Genomic DNA, 18,836 nt, shown 5'->3' on the forward strand with positions numbered 1-18,836 from the left:
GGGAGAGATAAAAATCTAAAACTGAAGCTTAAATTGGCTTTAAAGTTTGAGAAAAGATTGATTTTGATGGGCTGTAGTACAGCTCTTACATCATCTTCTTGTTTGACCTACAGTTTTTGAGTTTTCTCTCAGATGGGGCAAGTATGAAGTCTTGCTTATATGGATTCTTATACCTGATAACATGTACAATTTTCATGCAACAAATTTTTCCATTTTCAGTGCCCTTTCACTTTTATCTACTGTGTTAACTGTCTGTTTTCATACAGGTTTAGATGTGAAAAATCAGTGTCATCCCATCAAATTTGTTGTTTCCTTAAATCAAATTGAAAACTATTAATGTTGGATAGGATTTTGCATGATTTATTAATGATAGCCTGTAATATAAAATGTTGTGGGGGCTGAAGAGAGGGGTGTGTGGTGTACCAGTGCTGCTCTTTGGGTTGGAGGTAGTCATTTTGGGAAGTTTCTCGTTTGGTTTGGGTGTCTTTGGAAATCATAGCTTCTACTCATTAAAGTTTTAATCCAGTTATTTATCTCCAGTTAATTGTCACCAGGTATGAATCTTCAGTATCAAGTAATCCGGATTAATTCCTTTGAGACCAGATGTTCGCTGAGGTGCTGTTAAATCAGGCTTGCAGTACTTTTTATTGGTATTTTGTATGAAAGTGCACACAAAATACAGCATGAAGGTAGTCAGTATTAATGTATTGAAGGTCCCACAAAAGAGCTCACAGACCTAGAAAAGGCAGTGATGTGAAGAATCTTTATTTTAACTCCTCTTTTAAGGAGGAAGCAAGTTTAAAATCATGCGAAGGAACAACAAATGATCATTTAACACACCTTAGAACTGCAGGATTATACTTTTCTTTCTGCAGCACCTTTTCCTGCACACCTACAGCAAATAGATTCTTTTCTATGTTTCCTTGTAGGCAGTTTTACCTACATATTGTTGACCATTTAAGGAATTCTGAGTGAAGTAACAAAAATTATTTTAATGCTGAAAGAGTTTTTTTGTGCAGAAAGAACATCATCCTTCTAGAGACAGAGGTAAAAGCAGTAACAATTGAGAGGAGATGGTGGGGTGTAGGGAGACTAAATAATGAAGAGGAAAAGAAAAACCTTTTTTGCCTATTAGACATTAGACATGTAAGAAGAGGAGAAACACAAGAAATATGTAAGAAAAACCTAAGTCCAGATGTATTTCTTTTTAATTTGAGGGCGTTTTTTCTCAGTTATGTTAATATTTAAACTGATTTTACCTTGTCCTGTAAGGAATTTTGTAATTTTTTCTCTCAAAAAGCTGCATATGTAGCAAAGCTAACCATTAAAGTTCTAAAAGTACATTACTGTTGAAATGATAGAATATTAAAATTTCTCATTTATCTCTCAATGTAAGTTTTCGTCATCAAAAAGTAATTCTCTTTCCATATCTAGTACTACAGGAGCAGATCAGTGCATCTCCCTCCATACATCCTTGTTAGCATTAGATTTTTTTAAAATCAAGAAACACTCAGTGTAATAATGTTGCTTAAAATAATTTTTGCCCGTAAAGTAGATATGTAAATATATTTTTAAACTCCCACTATTTAAAGTGGGGAAATTGAGGCCTTCCAGTACCTGAAGGGAGACTACAAGGAAGATGGAGAGGGACTATTTACAAAAGCATGGACAAGGGGGAATGGCTTCAAACTCAAAAAGGGTACATTTAGAGTAGATGTCAGGAAAAAATTCTTTACTGTGAGAGTGGTGAGGCACTGGAACAGGTTGTCGAGAGAAGTTGGAACTAAATGATATTTGAGGTACCTTCCAACCCAAACCCTTCTGTGATTCTATGTGAAGACTGTGACTTTGTTTAATAATTGGATGTGCATGCATACCTTTAATTATTTTGTAGCCAAATAGTTCTGTTTCTTATTCTTAGTTACTGTTTTTGTTATAGTTGAACATGAACCATAAATGTCTTTTGTCTAGGTGCAGGCAGTAATACATTCATAGATTTTAGTTTTTATTAATTTCAGTTTTTGAAACAATTGTCCTGTATTATTTTCACTTCCCTACTAGCCTTTTTAGGAGAAATCTGATGTGGCCTGAAAGCAGCTTGAAGTTAGTCTCATGCACAAAAATTTTATAGAATAAGTATAGAATTAAAATTCCCAGTGATAGAGTAAAATTTTATATCAGCCCAGTAATGTTTTTTACGGGATGTGGCCTATTTAATTCGCTGAGCATCTATCAAGTTTGTACTGACAGAAATGCTTGCTGCAGGTATAAGATACTTCTGTGAGTGAGATTTTCAAATGAGAAGATTGTTTTACTGTACAGTGCTCTTAACCTGTACCACCTATCAGCAACTGATAGTGAATAATTTGACCATGATGGAAATGAAGTTTAAATTACATCCTTGCAACAGGAAGAGAGATTTCTATCTGCTCTTATGACGTATGATTACCTTTTGTTCTCAGATTCGTTATACTGGTCACTGATATTTTTCCTTCTGTTTTTTTTTTTTTCTGGAAGGTGGTTTTGGAATGCACACTAAAGAAAGACCTCGTTTACAACAAAGTTACTCCTACTTTTTACCACTGGAAGATTGATGATAAAAAGTTCGGCCTCACATTTCAGAGTCCTGCTGATGCAAGAGCATTTGATAGAGGTATTCGGAGAGCAGTAGAGGATATTTCCCAAGGTACATATTTCAGGTGAAGGACTTGGTAGGCCAAAGGGATGTCAAAGCACTTTGCATAACATTAGACAGTACTTAAGGATGTGGTTTGATCTATAGCATATTGAAATTTTAGCCGTTTTTAAATAGCACTTCTGGTATTTCTAAAGTGCCATTCATCCAAGTGTCTTAAATTGTTTCACAAACACTAGTAAGGATTTCCTGAAATGTCCTACATAATAAAGTGTTCCCTCATCCTTTTAGACATGAAGAAATGGAGGGAACTAGAGTGTTACATTGGCTCACTTGGATTTTATTCTCAGAAGCTTTTTATAGCTGCTGTGTTCTTAGAGGATAGGATATGAAATTGAATGATTTTGAGACCTGTTGAGTTCTCTTTTTCTGCTCATACTTTCAATTAATAATCTTGTTTCTTTGCTAACAGCTGACAGTGTAGTTCTGAGAACAGGTTTCTATGGAACAGTAGAATAATTTACTCAAATAGTAATATGGCTAACTGGTACCAGAGCTTTACTGACATCATCAAGCCTAGATTCTGAGCTGAAAATATGATCAATATCTTGGTGTATTGAGAGGGGGTGGGAAGAGGTGTCTATTAAATTGAACATCTCTTTTAGACTTTTAAAAAGCAACTTTAGGGTTTTAATGTGTTGCTCTATTAGCAAAAAGAGAAATGTACTTCTGAAGGGAAATGCTTTTTAATGTAGTTGAATGACTTGTTTTGTGTTGTTAGCATGCATATCCTATCCCTTTAAGATAATTAGAGAAGACAAGAGCGATTTTCTCTCTTAGGGTCTTGCAGTTCCAATTTCTGCTGATTTGTAGCAAAATATCGCAAAGTGTGCATTCATGCCAACCAGAAGTATCTGTCTTTAATTTTCAAAATGCTACATTAAAAAGAACATACTCCCGTGCTTCTGACTGCTGATGACACTTGGAAAATGCTTTCACAAGAAAGGTGTCATCAGGAGTGAGGAATATGGGTAGGAATACTCAGTATATAAAATACAGAGTGTAGAAATGAATGGTGCTTCTAAATCAAATTGAAATACAGTGGTTAATAGGTTTTAAAAAGTAAACAATATTTATATTCATCATAGTTCGATATTGAAGGATGTGTGGAATACTAATTAAAAAGAAAATAACCTTGTCTGCTTTGGTTTTTTCTTCTTTGTGTGTAGGTTATCCACCCTCCCAGAATGATGTTGAAGTGGCAGAAGACTGCTTTCAAGTGAGTAAATTTTTAAATGAATTGTGCATTTTGTCTTTTAGAAATGTACTGGACAGATTTTGTTCTTGTTGGTGAGAAAAAGCAAAATAAGAGCCAGCAAAATTCAGTTTAATGAAATAAATTCCAGAACAGTTATCTAGAATACTTAAAATATTGTCTGGCCTAAACTGAGTAGCCATTATTTAATCAATGGGATGATTAACCATCGTGAGTTAAATTTTTAATTTCAAAATGTCTGTTGAGATTGTATCCTCTTTTAATATAATGGAATGTGAAATATTTTTAGGGGAAAAAGAAAACAGAAGTATCAAGAAGCTTTTTACTTGCATATCCTATTTGTTTTCTTAGTTTGTACTCTGCAATGATAAGACTCTTCATATGGTTGCAGTTGAAAAGATGCTGTGATAATGGTTAAAAATATCTAGCCCAAACAGGGGCAGAAGTTCAGACAATTTTTTAAAAACACATTGAAGATAGTCATGTGTTGATATTCAAGTTTTTATTGATCCTTATTTGCACTATTCAATTTCTGTAGGTTATAATGGCTTAAGAGCTAAAAATTTATGTCCAACCATGCCTCAGTTACAGTGCTTTACACAAATACCACATCATAAGTACTGTAAAATTGATGTGTAGCACTGCCCAGTAATATTCAAAAATCCATGTATTTAAAAAACCAGTATAAACAAATATTTCAGAGACTTTTTTTACAAATATATATGTATATATATACAGAGTAAATAGCTGTAATATAACTGGGTAAATCCTCCTTCTGTCTATGTATACTTCCTACCTCTTCCTTCTTATTTACAGTTTTAGGAAAGCCTTGCCTTTATTCACACATATATTCAGTTTTCAGAGTGCAGATATTTAAATTAATATGAAACTGATAAAGAAACAAGTTGACTCCGGGGGTCTTGATGGCTATTCAGAAAATTGGTAATATTCCTAAGTAGTTTCTTGAGGGAAAGATATTTGTCATTTAGGCAATAATAAATTCTTTATCAGTGTAGATAGATCCAGTGTAGAACCTCTGCCACACAAAATCAAGAAAATTAGCAACAAACTTTGAAGATACTGGTGAGAATCAAATTGTGATAGGAGACTGAGAGTCAAGTATTTAGAAAGGATACTGCAATGCAGTGGCAATGCAGAAGTCTCCTGATATCTTTCCATTTTATGATAAAAGAAATGTATTTCTTTCTGCAAGTGTTGGCTCTGCAACCACCTGTTGTTCTTTATTTGCAGTGCTTTATTTTAAGGCACTTGAAAGTAAAATGCTATAAATATTAGATAGTTCAGATTTTAAAAAGGAATGAGGTTTTGACAGGGTGGAGGAACTGTGTGCCAAAGTTAATTCAGTCTTTAATCAGCTCTTAAAAGACTTACTTAAACATGCTTTGTTGCAAGGATTAATAATTGAACCATTTCTACAGGCCTAATGAAATTAGAACAAACTAATTACCTCTCCATTTTGCTTCCTAGTTACTATGTTTCTATATAAGGATTTCAAAATTGAAGCAAATATCTCTGATTCTTTAGAGTTACAAAGTTTGTTACTGGAAAAGTGGAGAAAAATGTTTTGACAACACCTGTTCCATATTCATGTGAATATAAGTACATCATCTATTTACATATCTAAATAGAGGTTTACTTGACATATATTTAAAAAAATAAACACATATTTTAAAAAAATATTCTTTATAAAGCAGATGCTTATATATATGTATACACACACAATACATAGGTGCAATCTTGTGTGGTACAAAACTGCTAGTGCAACTATCTTTTACATTCTAGATGTAAAATGTAATTTTACACTTAACATTTCCCTGTTTATTTTCTAAGCTCTTTTCCCAAGTCTCTAATAGTATATTTGAGTACGTTTTGGAGTGTAACTATGCAAGGCCATTTTAGAGTGTGGATAGGATATTAAGGAGCGGTTTTGCCTCTGCTGTTCTAGTCATGTTACACAGTGGGAATCCTCTATTTAGTCTATATTTGTAGCATAAGTATAGTATGTAGTTTGTACATAAATTTGATTAACAGTGTTTTTGGGGTTTGGGTTTTTTAATGAACATGACTGGTGATGAAGAAAGCTAAACATGCTTCATGAATTATTTTGCTGGCTGGTTATATTTGGTGCTACAGAGAGCAAATAAAATGATCCAAATAAGATCAAAATTGATCTTCTCAGAGGTAGTGTTTTGAAACCTCAGTGCCTCCTTGTAGTAATTATCTTCACATTTTATAGAAATAGCAAGTAGAAATAGTGATAGTCCAAAAGTTGTATGTGCGTCTCTTAAAAGCAGATCCAAAACCTGAACTCTTATATTGTGCTTTCTAGTCTAGCATTTGGCTTACTGTGTAGTATCTTGGGTCACTAGTTTTTTGGAAGGTGTTTATTTACATTTTATATAGAAAATCTCACAGAGAAAAGCATTCTTTTAACTGAATTTATAATTTTAAGAAGACATAGCTTCATTGTAGTTTCTTTAGCCATTCCATTGTTCACAAATAACGTTAAAATCTTAGTATTAAAAGAATGCAATCAAGGGGTTTCATTCTTGCTTCCAAAGGTTGCTTAAATTATTACAATTACTATTAGTTCTTTAGTTAACTTATTAGATGCAAATTGTTTATATCATCAAATAAGCCTTAGTCTTACCAGATCAGTCTCAAATAGAAATACACAAATGAGTTAATGAAGAGCAATCTGACTTGTTATATTGGCAAATGGAGATGAAAAATGTATATATACTTACACAGAAATATATATTGGGAATTTGTTTGGGTATGAGGTTTAGATGTTTTAGGTATAAAACCAATCATTTTGAATGTAGTAGATGAGCAGCTTAAGTTGCTTTTTAAAAGATTGGCTTGGATTCTTTTCCTCTACCAAATACAAACTTCTTGCTTTAAAAGTCATCTAGCCTAACTGAAAAATAAAACATAAAACTTGGAATTTTTTTCTTAGCAGTAACTCTAACTAAATGAAATCTAGAATTCATGTATTTAACATGATTTTTATGTGGGTTTTGGATCCTAAAGCATGTAAGTCTCACTTTTTAGAACAGAAAAACAGAGCAGTTGAGTCTTAATTTCTTTCAGGTTTTGTTGATTCATCCATACTGCTGTTATTTATAGGCTACCAGCACATTTAAACAGTTTTGAAGTACTAAGAAATGGATCACTTATGCTTTTGAGTTTCTTACTACTGGCAGAAGTAGTAAGAAGACTGATAAATTATAAGCAGAAAAAACGTTTGTCTTGTTCTTTCTGAAGTAAGTACATTGGGCCTTTTGTTAATACGAAGCTGGAAAAAGCCTGGAACTTACATGCTTCGTAAGTTGTTTTGGTGCTGTCAGGGAAGACATTAATGGTTCATGTGCCTCTTTGAAAATACACTATTTAATGACCTCTCCATAAGTGCATTATTTAGTGACCACTCAATTTATCTGTAAGAAGAGGTGTGCAGAAGTTTTATTTTACAAAAATAATACATAATGCAAAAACAGCATTATGACTTGTAAGGAAATGTGAAATAATTTGTTTTTATAAAGAAGACAATACTACATGGTAAAACATTAAAGATTAGTAATATTTAGTGTGGTTTATAAATTGGCTAGATCCAGTTCCTAGAACTAAAAGTAATATAAGTTCATATTACCAATTTAAAATAAATCTAATCATATATTGTGCTAAAATATTTGGGTTTAATAAGCATTTTTGTTGGAATTGTATTCTAAAAACAGGAGGAATTATATTTTTTTTCCCTCAACAGTATCCCAGGCAGCCTCTTTGCGTCTAGTGTGCGATATATATATTCAGGTAGAACAGCCTTTGAAGAAAGAGGCACGTCAAATGTCTTTATTTTTTACTTCAAACTGTACAAAATATTCAGAGTAAGCAAGGTAGTATTTCAGCCCATGTCAGAAACACATACCTGAAAATAATGGTTTCCCTGCCAAACATATTGCTCCATCAGTCGTAGAAATAGCAAAAGCAGAAGGAAGCTATTCAGATGGTTTTGAAACCTGTATCGTTTTATCACAATTGAAAAATTAAGGAAAAAACATTTAAACATTTCTTGTGTTGGTTACTAACAGCAGATTTTCAGGCCTCATGGGAAGTTAAATGCAAGAACTGGGATGCAACGGAAATATGGTCTCTCATCCGTCCTTCTGTGTAATCATTAAACTTACTTAAAGCAGAACATTTTTAACTATGTTTGCAGAACAATGTTGAATTCTCTTCCAGACTTAACTCTGGCAAACTGGGAGAAGTAAAGAGAGAAAATTTGAAGAAGAGAAGCTCAGTCTGGTTTTCATTTTCTCTACAGCTGTCATCTGGCTTTGAATTCTGCTGGAGAGCTACAGCTGGAGTCGTTTTATTGCTTTACCCAGCATCCTTTTGCCTGTGCGCACAGAAATGTTTTAGTGGTCTTGGAAAAAAATTGAGAGTATCTCTTAGCAACCATAGGACAGTAATTATTATACCAGCAGCTGGGAGCAAACCAGATTTCCGTTGTGCATTAAAAACTGGCGTAGGTTACTTTACAGATGATACTGAATAACCTATGCCAGTACTGTACTTTGCAGGCTGTGGTTAAAGAATATTGAATGTGGGCGGTGTAATCGCTTTGGACAGTAGAAAAGAGGAATGTGTGCATCTGTGTTTGTGTGTGATTTTCTGTGTATTTAATGTAACAATCTTAGTTCTTGTGGAAAACTTTAAATGTTTGCTTTTTACTTAAATGTATTTTCAGAACAAAAACATTTTTGTTCCTAGGGCCTACTACTTTACATTATTAATATTTCCATTATAAATATGAGTTTTCAGGTTTTTATTACCTTGTCATAAAACATCAGATTGGAACAGGAAGTGTCCAAAGAAAAGGTTTCTGGATATAAATAATACGGTTTGACTGTATCTAAACTGTAGTTTAATTAAAAACACAGAGTTTAGGATGTTCATCGTCAGTTCTGTGGTTCTGCATAGTTAATATTTATTGGCTGAAGAAGATCATAACTGACTGGATTGCTTTTCGTTTTTCATAAATATCAGAAGTTAGGCTGTCCCCTTACCTGTAGTGTCTAGGTTGGTAAACTGAGCATTGTGCTTTCTGAAAGGCTGTCTTGTGAGTTCTTGCCTTACAAAAGGTCAGATGCCTTTTTGTCTGCTGCCATCCCCAAAATTTGTCCTTGCAGTCAATTAGATTGAATTGTGGTGTCTGTGTTGGAATTTTCTAAAAGCGTTCTTTGATAATTGCTGAGTATAGGGCACAAAGGTGTTTGCTTTAAGATTACGGTTTGGTTTTATACATCATTGTCTGTCACTGCTAGTTAGCACTGTAGTAGATGTTCATTGGCTGTGTTCTGCATTGGATGGTTCCCTTCCTCACTGCCAAGGGGAGTGTGTGACCTGTGTATTTGTGTGTGTTGTTTTTACTCTATCTATAGTGTAGGTAGTTTACTTCTGAACAAAGATGTGAATCACCTGCAGGAACAGGAAGTAATGCAGGCTGTTGCAAATCTCATGCAGGGATAAAGACTGACTTGTGGGGAGTATGTGTTTTTTCCATGGAAAGAAAGGAGTAGTAGTTTTTGCAGCTTGCTCCCTTCTCCCTAGACCACTCAAATTTATACTAGCGGGGGGGAGAGGAGCAAGAGGGAAACGGGATGCTTATCACTTTGGTTTCTGTAAATGACTTCTAGCTGTTAGCTTGAATGCTTGTAATCATTTTTAACATTCCTCAGACCAAAAATAGTTGTAGGCACTTCTTCCTCATTTTGAATGCAGATCTTCTGTGATTTGAGCTACTGTTTTAGAAGCTTTTTATTTCATTGGGCAATATACCTGCAGGAGAGCTCCTGCTAAGATGATGTTTGATGTTGCACTAATATTTGATGCTTTTTGCTCTTAAAATAAGTAGACATCTATGAAATCTAACTACCAGTCATTTCAACATCTCTTTTGTAACTTCCTAAGACTGTTTGACCAGAATATTTAATTTTGACAATTAAGAGGGTCAGTTGATTAGTGGTGTTGTCAGGCTCAAGGATCTGCAACAAGTGCTTCTTTCTGGAGTTTTGCATGTCTTCAAAATTTTTCAGAGGATCTTCAACCTGATTGAGTCAGCTCTTGTCTCTCTTGGGGTGTCTGCTTTCTAGTATTAATTCAGTAGTTCATTAAGTACTAAATTTCATGTTTTTCCACTCAGTGCTTTTGAACAATCCACAAATTCTTAGTGATGTGATGATTTTCTTTCTCCTAAAAATCAGCTATAGACCAGCTACTTCCACTTGATCTAGATAGTCTTAGAACTTGATACATTAGGGTTTTATGTACACGAGGTACTAATGTAATCCCAGAATAAGTTCCCTAAGTATTTTGGTAAATGAACCTGCCAAAACTTCAGGTTTGCCTCTGCCTCAGTAGTTTTCTGCAGTATTTTTATTCTTTTCCTCTTAATGTTTTCTTGATATATGCAAATCCTCATAATAAAGCTGAAACATTCTCATTGCTGGAAATTGGATGATGCCAGAATTTTCTCAATGCTATCACATGATGACAGCTAGTTCACTTTACAGTGTCTCTCAATACAAACAAAACATTGTACAGTACATTTTTGGCAGCCCAGTGGAGTAAGTATCAAAATGGTCTGCTGTATCTTAAGTATATGACAGTCATTTAAGCTTAAAGGGAGGACTGTTTGTTTTTCTATACATTTCAGAAATTGGATCACCTCATAAGCCAGTATTCCACCCAAACATACCTCCTCTTCCTTATTCTGAATGGCACAGGTCCTGCCGATATCTCATTATATGTTGCCACATGGTCTCCCTTTCATATCAAATTGCCTGATATAACCTAATTTCAAAAAGGCATTCATCAGTCTTTCAAAACATGCTTGCTGGAATTAAATATTTTAATTGGGTCAGTGTATGTTAAAACTGACTTTCTGTTCCTTTCCAGCTGATCTTGCTTTTAATTTATTAAAGTTTTTACTACCTTTTGCCTTATTAGTCTCAGAATTTTTTTATCCTATTGTGTTTTAGTAAATACTCATAGGTGGTTAGAGAAAGGATAATCTCAGGGACTGGGCTAATCTCTGCTTCCCTAAAGAAGTCTGGTTTGGCAACTGAGTTTCAAAGGCATGTATCTTGAGTGCCCAAGTTGTATACCCCTGCAGAGAAGAAACTCTGCATTTACCAAGGCTGACTTATAGTAAAGAAAATACTTGCTTACTTCTAAGTGCTTTAAAAGTGTATGTTTAAAAATACTTACGTTTATAGATGCCTCTAACACATTATATGGAATATTAACACATTTATGTATGAACTTGGTGGGTTTGGTGTGGTTTTTGTATAAATGCAAAATAATTTCAAGGTTGTTCTTATGTGTTCTAGACTGCTCAAGAAAATACATCGGGTTCATTAATGAAAGATCACCTTTTTCAACACGAAACTGTAGTAACCAGTGAAACTTACAACAGTGCAAATTTAAGGCCCTCAGCATTTGAGGATTTCAATGCCGGAAGAGCCCTCTTTCCTAGCCAACCTAACCAGGTAAGAATACCAATAAAATAAGCAGTTCTTACTTTGTTTGCTGTATTAATGGTACAATATGTAGTTTCTGACAAGAAATCACTTCATTTTTAGTCCTTGTATGAAGCATTATACTCTCAATTTCTTGAAATGATCAGTATAAGCTTTGCAGCTGAACTATTACAGCATTATTATGGCAGAGGTAAAGCTTTGTAAAGGTATTTACCCATGTTTGTGTTGGACCAGACTACATGAAAAATCTTTACTTTCTTTTTCAGGTTTTATATTACAGACTTCAGTATCTACAGCCTTGAAAAGCTTTAAAAAATTTTTCAGCAAATGTTAATTGGCCGCAACTCAGTCTTGGTTATATGTATACTAATACTGTTTTTGGTTAGAATTACTGAAAAGTTTCTTTAAAATTGATATTTTGGATGCATTACACAGTAGTGCATTTCTGCTAAATATTTTTAGTGAAACATTGCTTATGCTTTCTAACTGCCTATGTAAACTAAAATACTCTAATTTAGTACAGGAAGGAAAACAGTCTATCAGTTATGTATAAAAAGTATTCTGTCATTGGTACAGGTTTTCCTTTAACATTATACATTTTGCTTTTTTCTAAAGCTCAAAGAACTTGACAGCTTTTGCAGACTGTAGAAGTAGACTTAACAGTAAGTTGGATAATAATTAATTTGAGGTTCTTACATCTAGAAGCATGGGAAAGTTTCATGTCAAGAAGCAAGCACATGGGGAAGCTTTTAGAATATGCTGAATAGCAGAAATGCAGAATGCACATTCAAGTAATTCTGAAGAATTGCCAGAAAATGTTTCTGTTCTGTGAAGTAAAACTTTATAGTACCTTCAGACAGTCTTGTATTAGCTACTCTTAAGCTGCTTCATTCAATAAAAGAAGTGGACAGTGTTAACTGGAGAACTAACTAATGAGCTCCAAATTGTGAACTTCTGATTTTTAATCATTGATCTGTCCCAATTATCTTTTTGTATAAGTCACCTCATCTTTTTGGTTGTTCACTGTTCTCAAGAGGTACATATTTTTCTCTCTTCCCATTTACTTGCAAATAGATTTGTAAATATTTTTTTAGAATAGAATGGATAGGTGATTAGGTTATTGCAGCTAACTTTAATAGTTAGGGTAACCAATGATGTATGTGTTCTTAGTCTTCACTGAGTTGTAAAGAAAAGTGAAGTAGCTTAAAATGCCTGTATGTTTTAAGGGCACATATAAAATTGATTACTGAATAAATAATAATTTAAGCTGTGGTATACTGGTAGTCTGTGTCTGTCTGATAGAAATTAAATAGGAATTTCTTCAAAATGACAATGCTATAATTCACTTCTTTAAAACTGAGTTAGAGTACGTTCCATGAAAATTTAAGTAGATACTCTTTAAAATACTCTTGTCATATAGCAGCACCACCTGCAACCAACACTCCATGCTTTTTGTTTGGTCCTGTGATACACACATTTAGAACATAGGCAAGTCAACAAAACCTCACATTCTGTACGTGCGCACGCTGCACTGTCTCTGCTAAACTCCGTGCATGGGACCAGGTGGCACAGCACATCTTGGGCTAGTTACCTATCTTGTTTCAATTTTGCATAAATAAGTTTGAACACTCTTACTGTGCTCCTGAGTTGAATAGCTCAATAAGTACCTGCTCAAACAAAAGAAGTGATTAATGACAATTCAGATTTTTACCTTCAATACTTTGACTGTTAGTAGAAAATACTCAAGTCCTCAGATACACGGATGCATGTTTAAGTGAAATTCAGTACTTTGTGATGATGTACTCAGTTGCTGGTGTCCTCATATTGTGAAGTTGCAAGCTGAGCAAAGGCTGGTGTATCTGCGCAGAAACCGCAAAGGCTGCAGTACCAAGCAAGTGACTGTGCCTTGTTTAAAGGGGCATCCCTTCAAGTAAGGTGCAATACTTGTGGGTTCAGGTGTGTCAACAAAAATTTTTTGCCTAATTTCCAACTGGCTAATCATGTTCATAATCAAATTCTCTGGAATTTCAGTTTGCTGTAATATTCCTCCTCCCTTCCTGCTTCAGTTCTTACACAGAGATGGCATTGGTACTGTTTATATTTTGAAAAGGACTGTGTGCAATATTCTCATTGAATTTTGCTGGTATTTGTACCTAACCAAATTTGAATTGTGTATTCTTAAGTTTTCTTGTATTTCATGTGTTCATATAGGTCCCATTAAACACCCAATGAGTAAGCATTTCTTATAAATAAAAGTTTTCCAATATTTCTCCAGTTTCCCTATTTTTCAGCATTTCCCACTTTTTAAAAAGAATACTTCTTAACATCTGATGCATAAAGAATGTGTAGTGGTGCCTTGTTTGTAACATGCCATTCCTTAAGCATTTTTAGGTGTTGGGCTGGGGACTCAAAAAAAAAAAAAAAGAGTTCTATTATGTAGTTGTGTTCTGCTCAAACAAATAAAAAGCCTTCAAAGGCTGAGGAGAGGTCAGACTTTATAGTTGTTAGTATTTGTAGTGATCTTTAATGGTTATTAGCTGTTTGGAGAATAGGAGGTTGAGAGTGGGCTTTTTTGTTTGAGGTTTTAGGGTTTTTTCTTTTAAACAATGAGTTTTATTTAATGTCTTAAATGTGTGCCTAATATTCTGTGTGGACAGTGGAGTAAGGATCCTTTATGGCTGTAACATACAGGATTCTAATGACATTTTTGCTGCTTTTTTTCCTTAAATAAATTTATGCTGTAACATGTTCAAAAAGCCTATTAGCCATAGCTACTTATTGATGCTAAACAATACCCTTCTTCTTGTTTGAAAACAGAACAGAGTTGAGAAGCATTCTGTTTTCATAAGCAAAGGGGAAGCCTAACTGCTTGCGTATGAGTCTGGGGAAAAATGGAAAAGGAGCAATGTTAGCTGAATAGGATATAACGTTTCTTCTTCCTGTATCGTTGAGACCTTGTGGAAGTCCAACTGTGTGGCTTAGAGCCAAGAAAAAAAAACAATTATTCTTGTTAGCATATTCCAGTTGGAAGTCCCAGAGCAAAGCAGCTCTAATTACAGTTCTGTACTTAGCACACAAGGATTGTTGAGCAGGGAAGTGATGGTTAGAGCAGGCTACAGATATTCTTACATAATCAGAAGAAGGCATATTTTAAGAAGTTCTTCCTTCCTCTTTCCCAGCTGCCTTCCCTCCTCCCTCTTCTGTGTCCTACCCCAAAACCAGGACATGCAGACTTCAGTGTAATAGGAGCATGGACACATGCAAAGCAAAATAGAAGTGTTTTAACATCATTTTCAGTAGTTTGTTTTCACACACTGCAACAGATTAGGAACATGCAGTTCAACTGTTGTCCTCGACTTTGAAATGGTGAGACATTAATTCTCATTAATTTCAATACTATTAAGGTAAACACTCTCAAAGCAGCAATACTGGGGCCAAAGATGCATTCCCAAATCATGATTCTGGAACAATTTAAAAGGCTAAGTTAGGGAGTGGAGATTTTTTTGGTCCTTTCTGTGAGATGGTTTACAGGCTGTGCACTTGACAGGAGGAAAAGACAGAATTTGACTTGAAACCCAGTTATAATCTGGATCTGATTATAACAGCCCTATAGTGTAGGAAAATAATTGCCTGTCTGTGAGGTAGGAATACTGGGACATATTGAGAACTTTGCTTTTTTGCTGCACTGTCTGCTGTTTTCAGGAACTACTTCCCTACACATGCTAAATTTTTATGCTGTCACTATTTGCACCTCTTCTTTCAAGTCACTTGTAATGTGATTTCAGTAACACTTAGTGGCAGTCCACTGTCTTACACTTACATTAAGCCCTTCAGTATTTCAGTTTAGATGGTTCTGTGAATTTTGCCACCTTTGACAATTTGTTCATGCCTCCATGCCCTTTCATTGGAGTTCTCTGCTGTTTGTTTTGTATGTGTTTACCATGTTTCTTCTTACTTGCCTTTTGAGGTAAAAGTTCTTGAATTATAGTCAGTTCATTACAAGCTGAGAATTTGCTGGTGTCCTAAACTAATCAATTTAAGTACTGTGTATTGGCTAAGGGGAGATGCCTTTAGAACCTGATGGATCATCATACTGAATATTCCATATCTAGAATACAGCTTTGAGAATAAGTAACAAGTAGTCAATACTCATGTTAACAAAATTGACAGAGCTTGAAAACTTAGAGTAGGAATAAAGGAAAGCTTCTAGATAACACAAAAGTGAATATATCAGGGAGTTAGTCCTAAAACAGTGGATTATCCTGATGTGAAATCAACATGTTCATGGAACGTTCATCTGTGGAAGTAGTTTCCACTGAAAGATGTTAACACCCTAATTTTGAGCATAATTCAAGGAGCTGCATCAAGTTTTAGCAGATACCAAAAAATCCAAAGCTTTTATGAGATACTAAAAAGTCAGGAAAGAATACTAAATCTCCTGGACCTAATACCATGCAAAAAACTTATTATTGTTGAGAAGTCTGTAAATTGTAGTAATGGCAAAATAAGCTGAATTTTTTATCCTCAAACAGAGGAAAAAATGTGTTGGATTTTAATTTTCTAATTTAAGCTTTACATTGTAGGTGGATGTAAATTTGGAAGTTCACTATAAACTTCTCTTATTTTGCTGTTTCAGGTCCCACTGAAGTCAATCAGACATGTTAGTTTTCAGGACGAAGATGAAATTGTTAGAATAAACCCTCGTGACATTTTGATACGTCGTTATGCAGACTACAGGCATCCTGACATGTGGAAGAACGACCTGGAAAGGGATGACGCAGACTCAAATACACCATTTTCTAAATCAGACAGTAAAAAATCTGACTATTTATACCCATGTGGGGATGGAACTAAGTTGAATTCCCTGAAAGACTCAAAGAGTTGTGTGGTATTTAAAACTCAGCCTTCTTCATCAAAATTTAAAAACTCAAAAAGAAGAAAAGAGGATGGTGAGCGTTCCCGCTGTGTATACTGCCAGGAAAGGTTTAATCATGAAGATAATGGCAGAGGAAAATGTCAAGATGCGCCAGATCCTATTAAAAGATGTATCTACCAAGTTAGTTGCATGCTTTGCGCAGAGAGCATGCTGTATCACTGCATGTCAGACTCTGAAGGAGATTTCTCTGATCCTTGCTCGTGTGACACTAGCGATGACAAGTTCTGCTTACGCTGGTTAGCACTGGTGGCACTCTCGTTCATTGCTCCATGTATGTGCTGCTACCTCCCCTTGAGAGCATGCCATCACTGTGGCGAGGTGTGTGGGTGCTGTGGAGGAAAGCATAAAGCTGCAGGATGAATCAGTCTTGTGCCAAACAGAGCTGAAAAATCTTTGTTTCCAGGAAGCATCTAACTTGGATTTGTGGAAGCTTTTTGGCAAGCTGAAGGGAATCTTCTTTCACGTAAGAGATGCTTGATGTGGAGGAAGCAACAAGACTTGTCAGACCTTGGCATTTTACAAGTGTTAGCCACGCCTAACTATTTCCTTTGAGTGCGTGGCGTTTGTTGCGAGTTGTGAAGGAGATCTTGCAAAGGAAAGCCTGTTCTTATTATTGGCTATAAAATGAGTATATAAACTATGATTATACTAAAAGGGATTAACTTTTGCCACTTTGTACATTCATGGTTTAGGTGAGGAGGCTCTTAAAAGGATTAAAACTTACCTGAGGGGAAATTTTAACTAAAAGTGCACTAGTGACAGTTGATTTAAGATTAAGAAAAGTTAATACTTGGCAAATGAGAAATAAAACTGATTTTAAGTGCAACTAAATCACTTATTAATAGTTTTTTGGAAGCAACTTTATGTATAAATAACAAATGTTTATATTTAACTAAATGTGTAAGGTACGAATTATTACATGTTAAACTTCCCTTCCCTCTGATATGGTAGTTATGGACCATATCTACTGTCACATTCCATGGTAGTATTTTAAATATTTAATTAGTTAATTTAGTTGCATTTTTGTTCCAGATGGACAAATTGATATTTTCAGTCCTGGTTCCCTTCAGCTACAGTTTGTGTTGAATTGTATCCATACATTCTGATAATCTAAAAACCTTTAAAATATTAATTATTCTAGTCTTGAGTGACCAATATTTTTTGTTAAGCACAGATGTAATTGTCTAAAATGTTCTTGTTAGAACATAACATTTATTTTTATATATAAATTACTTTGATTTCAACATAATAGCAAAAAGGACATTGTTTCTGTTGTTCAACCAGCAAGTTGTTTTCTTTTGGGGTGTCCTCAAAAAATACTTTCTTGCATATTTGAATGTTCATTAAGCAAAAGGTACATTAAGGCAGTTGTAACAAATTGTCATCAGTGTTCTTGTTTATCTTTCTGTTAAACTAGGATCCTGTTCAGCTGTTTATCAAGTACTATGATTAAAACAAAAGATTAATAACAAAAGTGAAATTGTTTTCATTATTTTGAACCACAACTTTTTCTAATTTGAACAGGCAAGAACAAAAGTACTGTTTGTTTTGTTGAAAAACAACAACAAAGACTTAGTTTGAGAAATAAATTCCAGCCCAGGCAAAACTGAGTGAACTTAATTGGGGAAATTTCAAGGCAGGAGTGGGGGAGTGGTGATGGAGAGTGAGAGAGCATGTGTGTGTATGCACAGTGGTGTATTGTGTATGACACTTCTTATGGTTTTGTACTTACTAGGTCTTTAGTTTTCAGGTAAGAATTAACCATTTAATCCATAGAGAATTTTTTAAAACATTACATGTTTTGCTCTGTTAAGAAATAAGAAACATTACTTCTTGTTAAAGATATGTAAAACACTAAAAACAGTCATAATTTATTAATGAAGGTGCCTGTTTCACATCTTCTCTGGAGTGGGACAGAATGTCCTCAGTATACCCTTGTTATTAAACAAATAACTCAATTGATTTATTTTAAAAGGTGTACATGACTTACTTTTCTCACTTCTATGCATTTCTTCAGTATTTTGTGTAATTTTTTTCTACCTATATCAATCCCCTTAATATTCCTTTGTAGCCCAAAAGTAAAATGAGCAAATGTATATAACTTTATCTGTCTGTAAAGTACTTTTTGAAAGAAAACATTTATATTTATATTACAACTTGAATTGACCACCTTGTGTATATAGATCATCTCAAAGTATTGTTTCACATTGAAAAAGAAGACAAATATCTTGATAACTATAGAAGTTATGGAAGAGCTTCTAGTTTTGTATTAAGAGTTGATTGAATGACTCAAGTCCAAGAATATGACATGGTAGCAGCAGTCTTGGTTTTTACTGTTTATAAATTTGAAAGCTGCTACTCTGGTTGGTTTTCATGCTTCACACATTTTCAGCTAAACTTGGTTGCCTAGAATAGACTGTTATC

At 34.4% G+C, this 18,836-nt stretch overlaps 1 protein-coding gene across 2 annotated transcripts in view; it reads left to right on the forward strand.

The window, feature by feature from the left end:
• Nucleotides 1-16,859, forward strand: part of SPRED1 (sprouty related EVH1 domain containing 1) — a 62,511-nt gene extending 45,652 nt beyond the window's left edge. For both annotated transcript variants that reach the window (XM_071558044.1, XM_071558045.1), the window contains exons 3-6: nucleotides 2,518-2,686; nucleotides 3,865-3,914; nucleotides 11,327-11,485; nucleotides 16,113-16,859. In XM_071558044.1, the coding sequence (XP_071414145.1) occupies nucleotides 2,518-2,686; nucleotides 3,865-3,914; nucleotides 11,327-11,485; nucleotides 16,113-16,772 (1,038 nt within the window). In that variant the 3' untranslated portion in view covers nucleotides 16,773-16,859. The remainder of the gene's footprint in view (nucleotides 1-2,517; nucleotides 2,687-3,864; nucleotides 3,915-11,326; nucleotides 11,486-16,112) is intronic.
• Nucleotides 16,860-18,836: the final 1,977 nt, after the last annotated feature.

Source organism: Pithys albifrons, chromosome 6 (genome assembly GCF_047495875.1).
Source record: "Pithys albifrons albifrons isolate INPA30051 chromosome 6, PitAlb_v1, whole genome shotgun sequence".
NCBI lineage: Eukaryota > Metazoa > Chordata > Aves > Passeriformes > Thamnophilidae > Pithys > Pithys albifrons.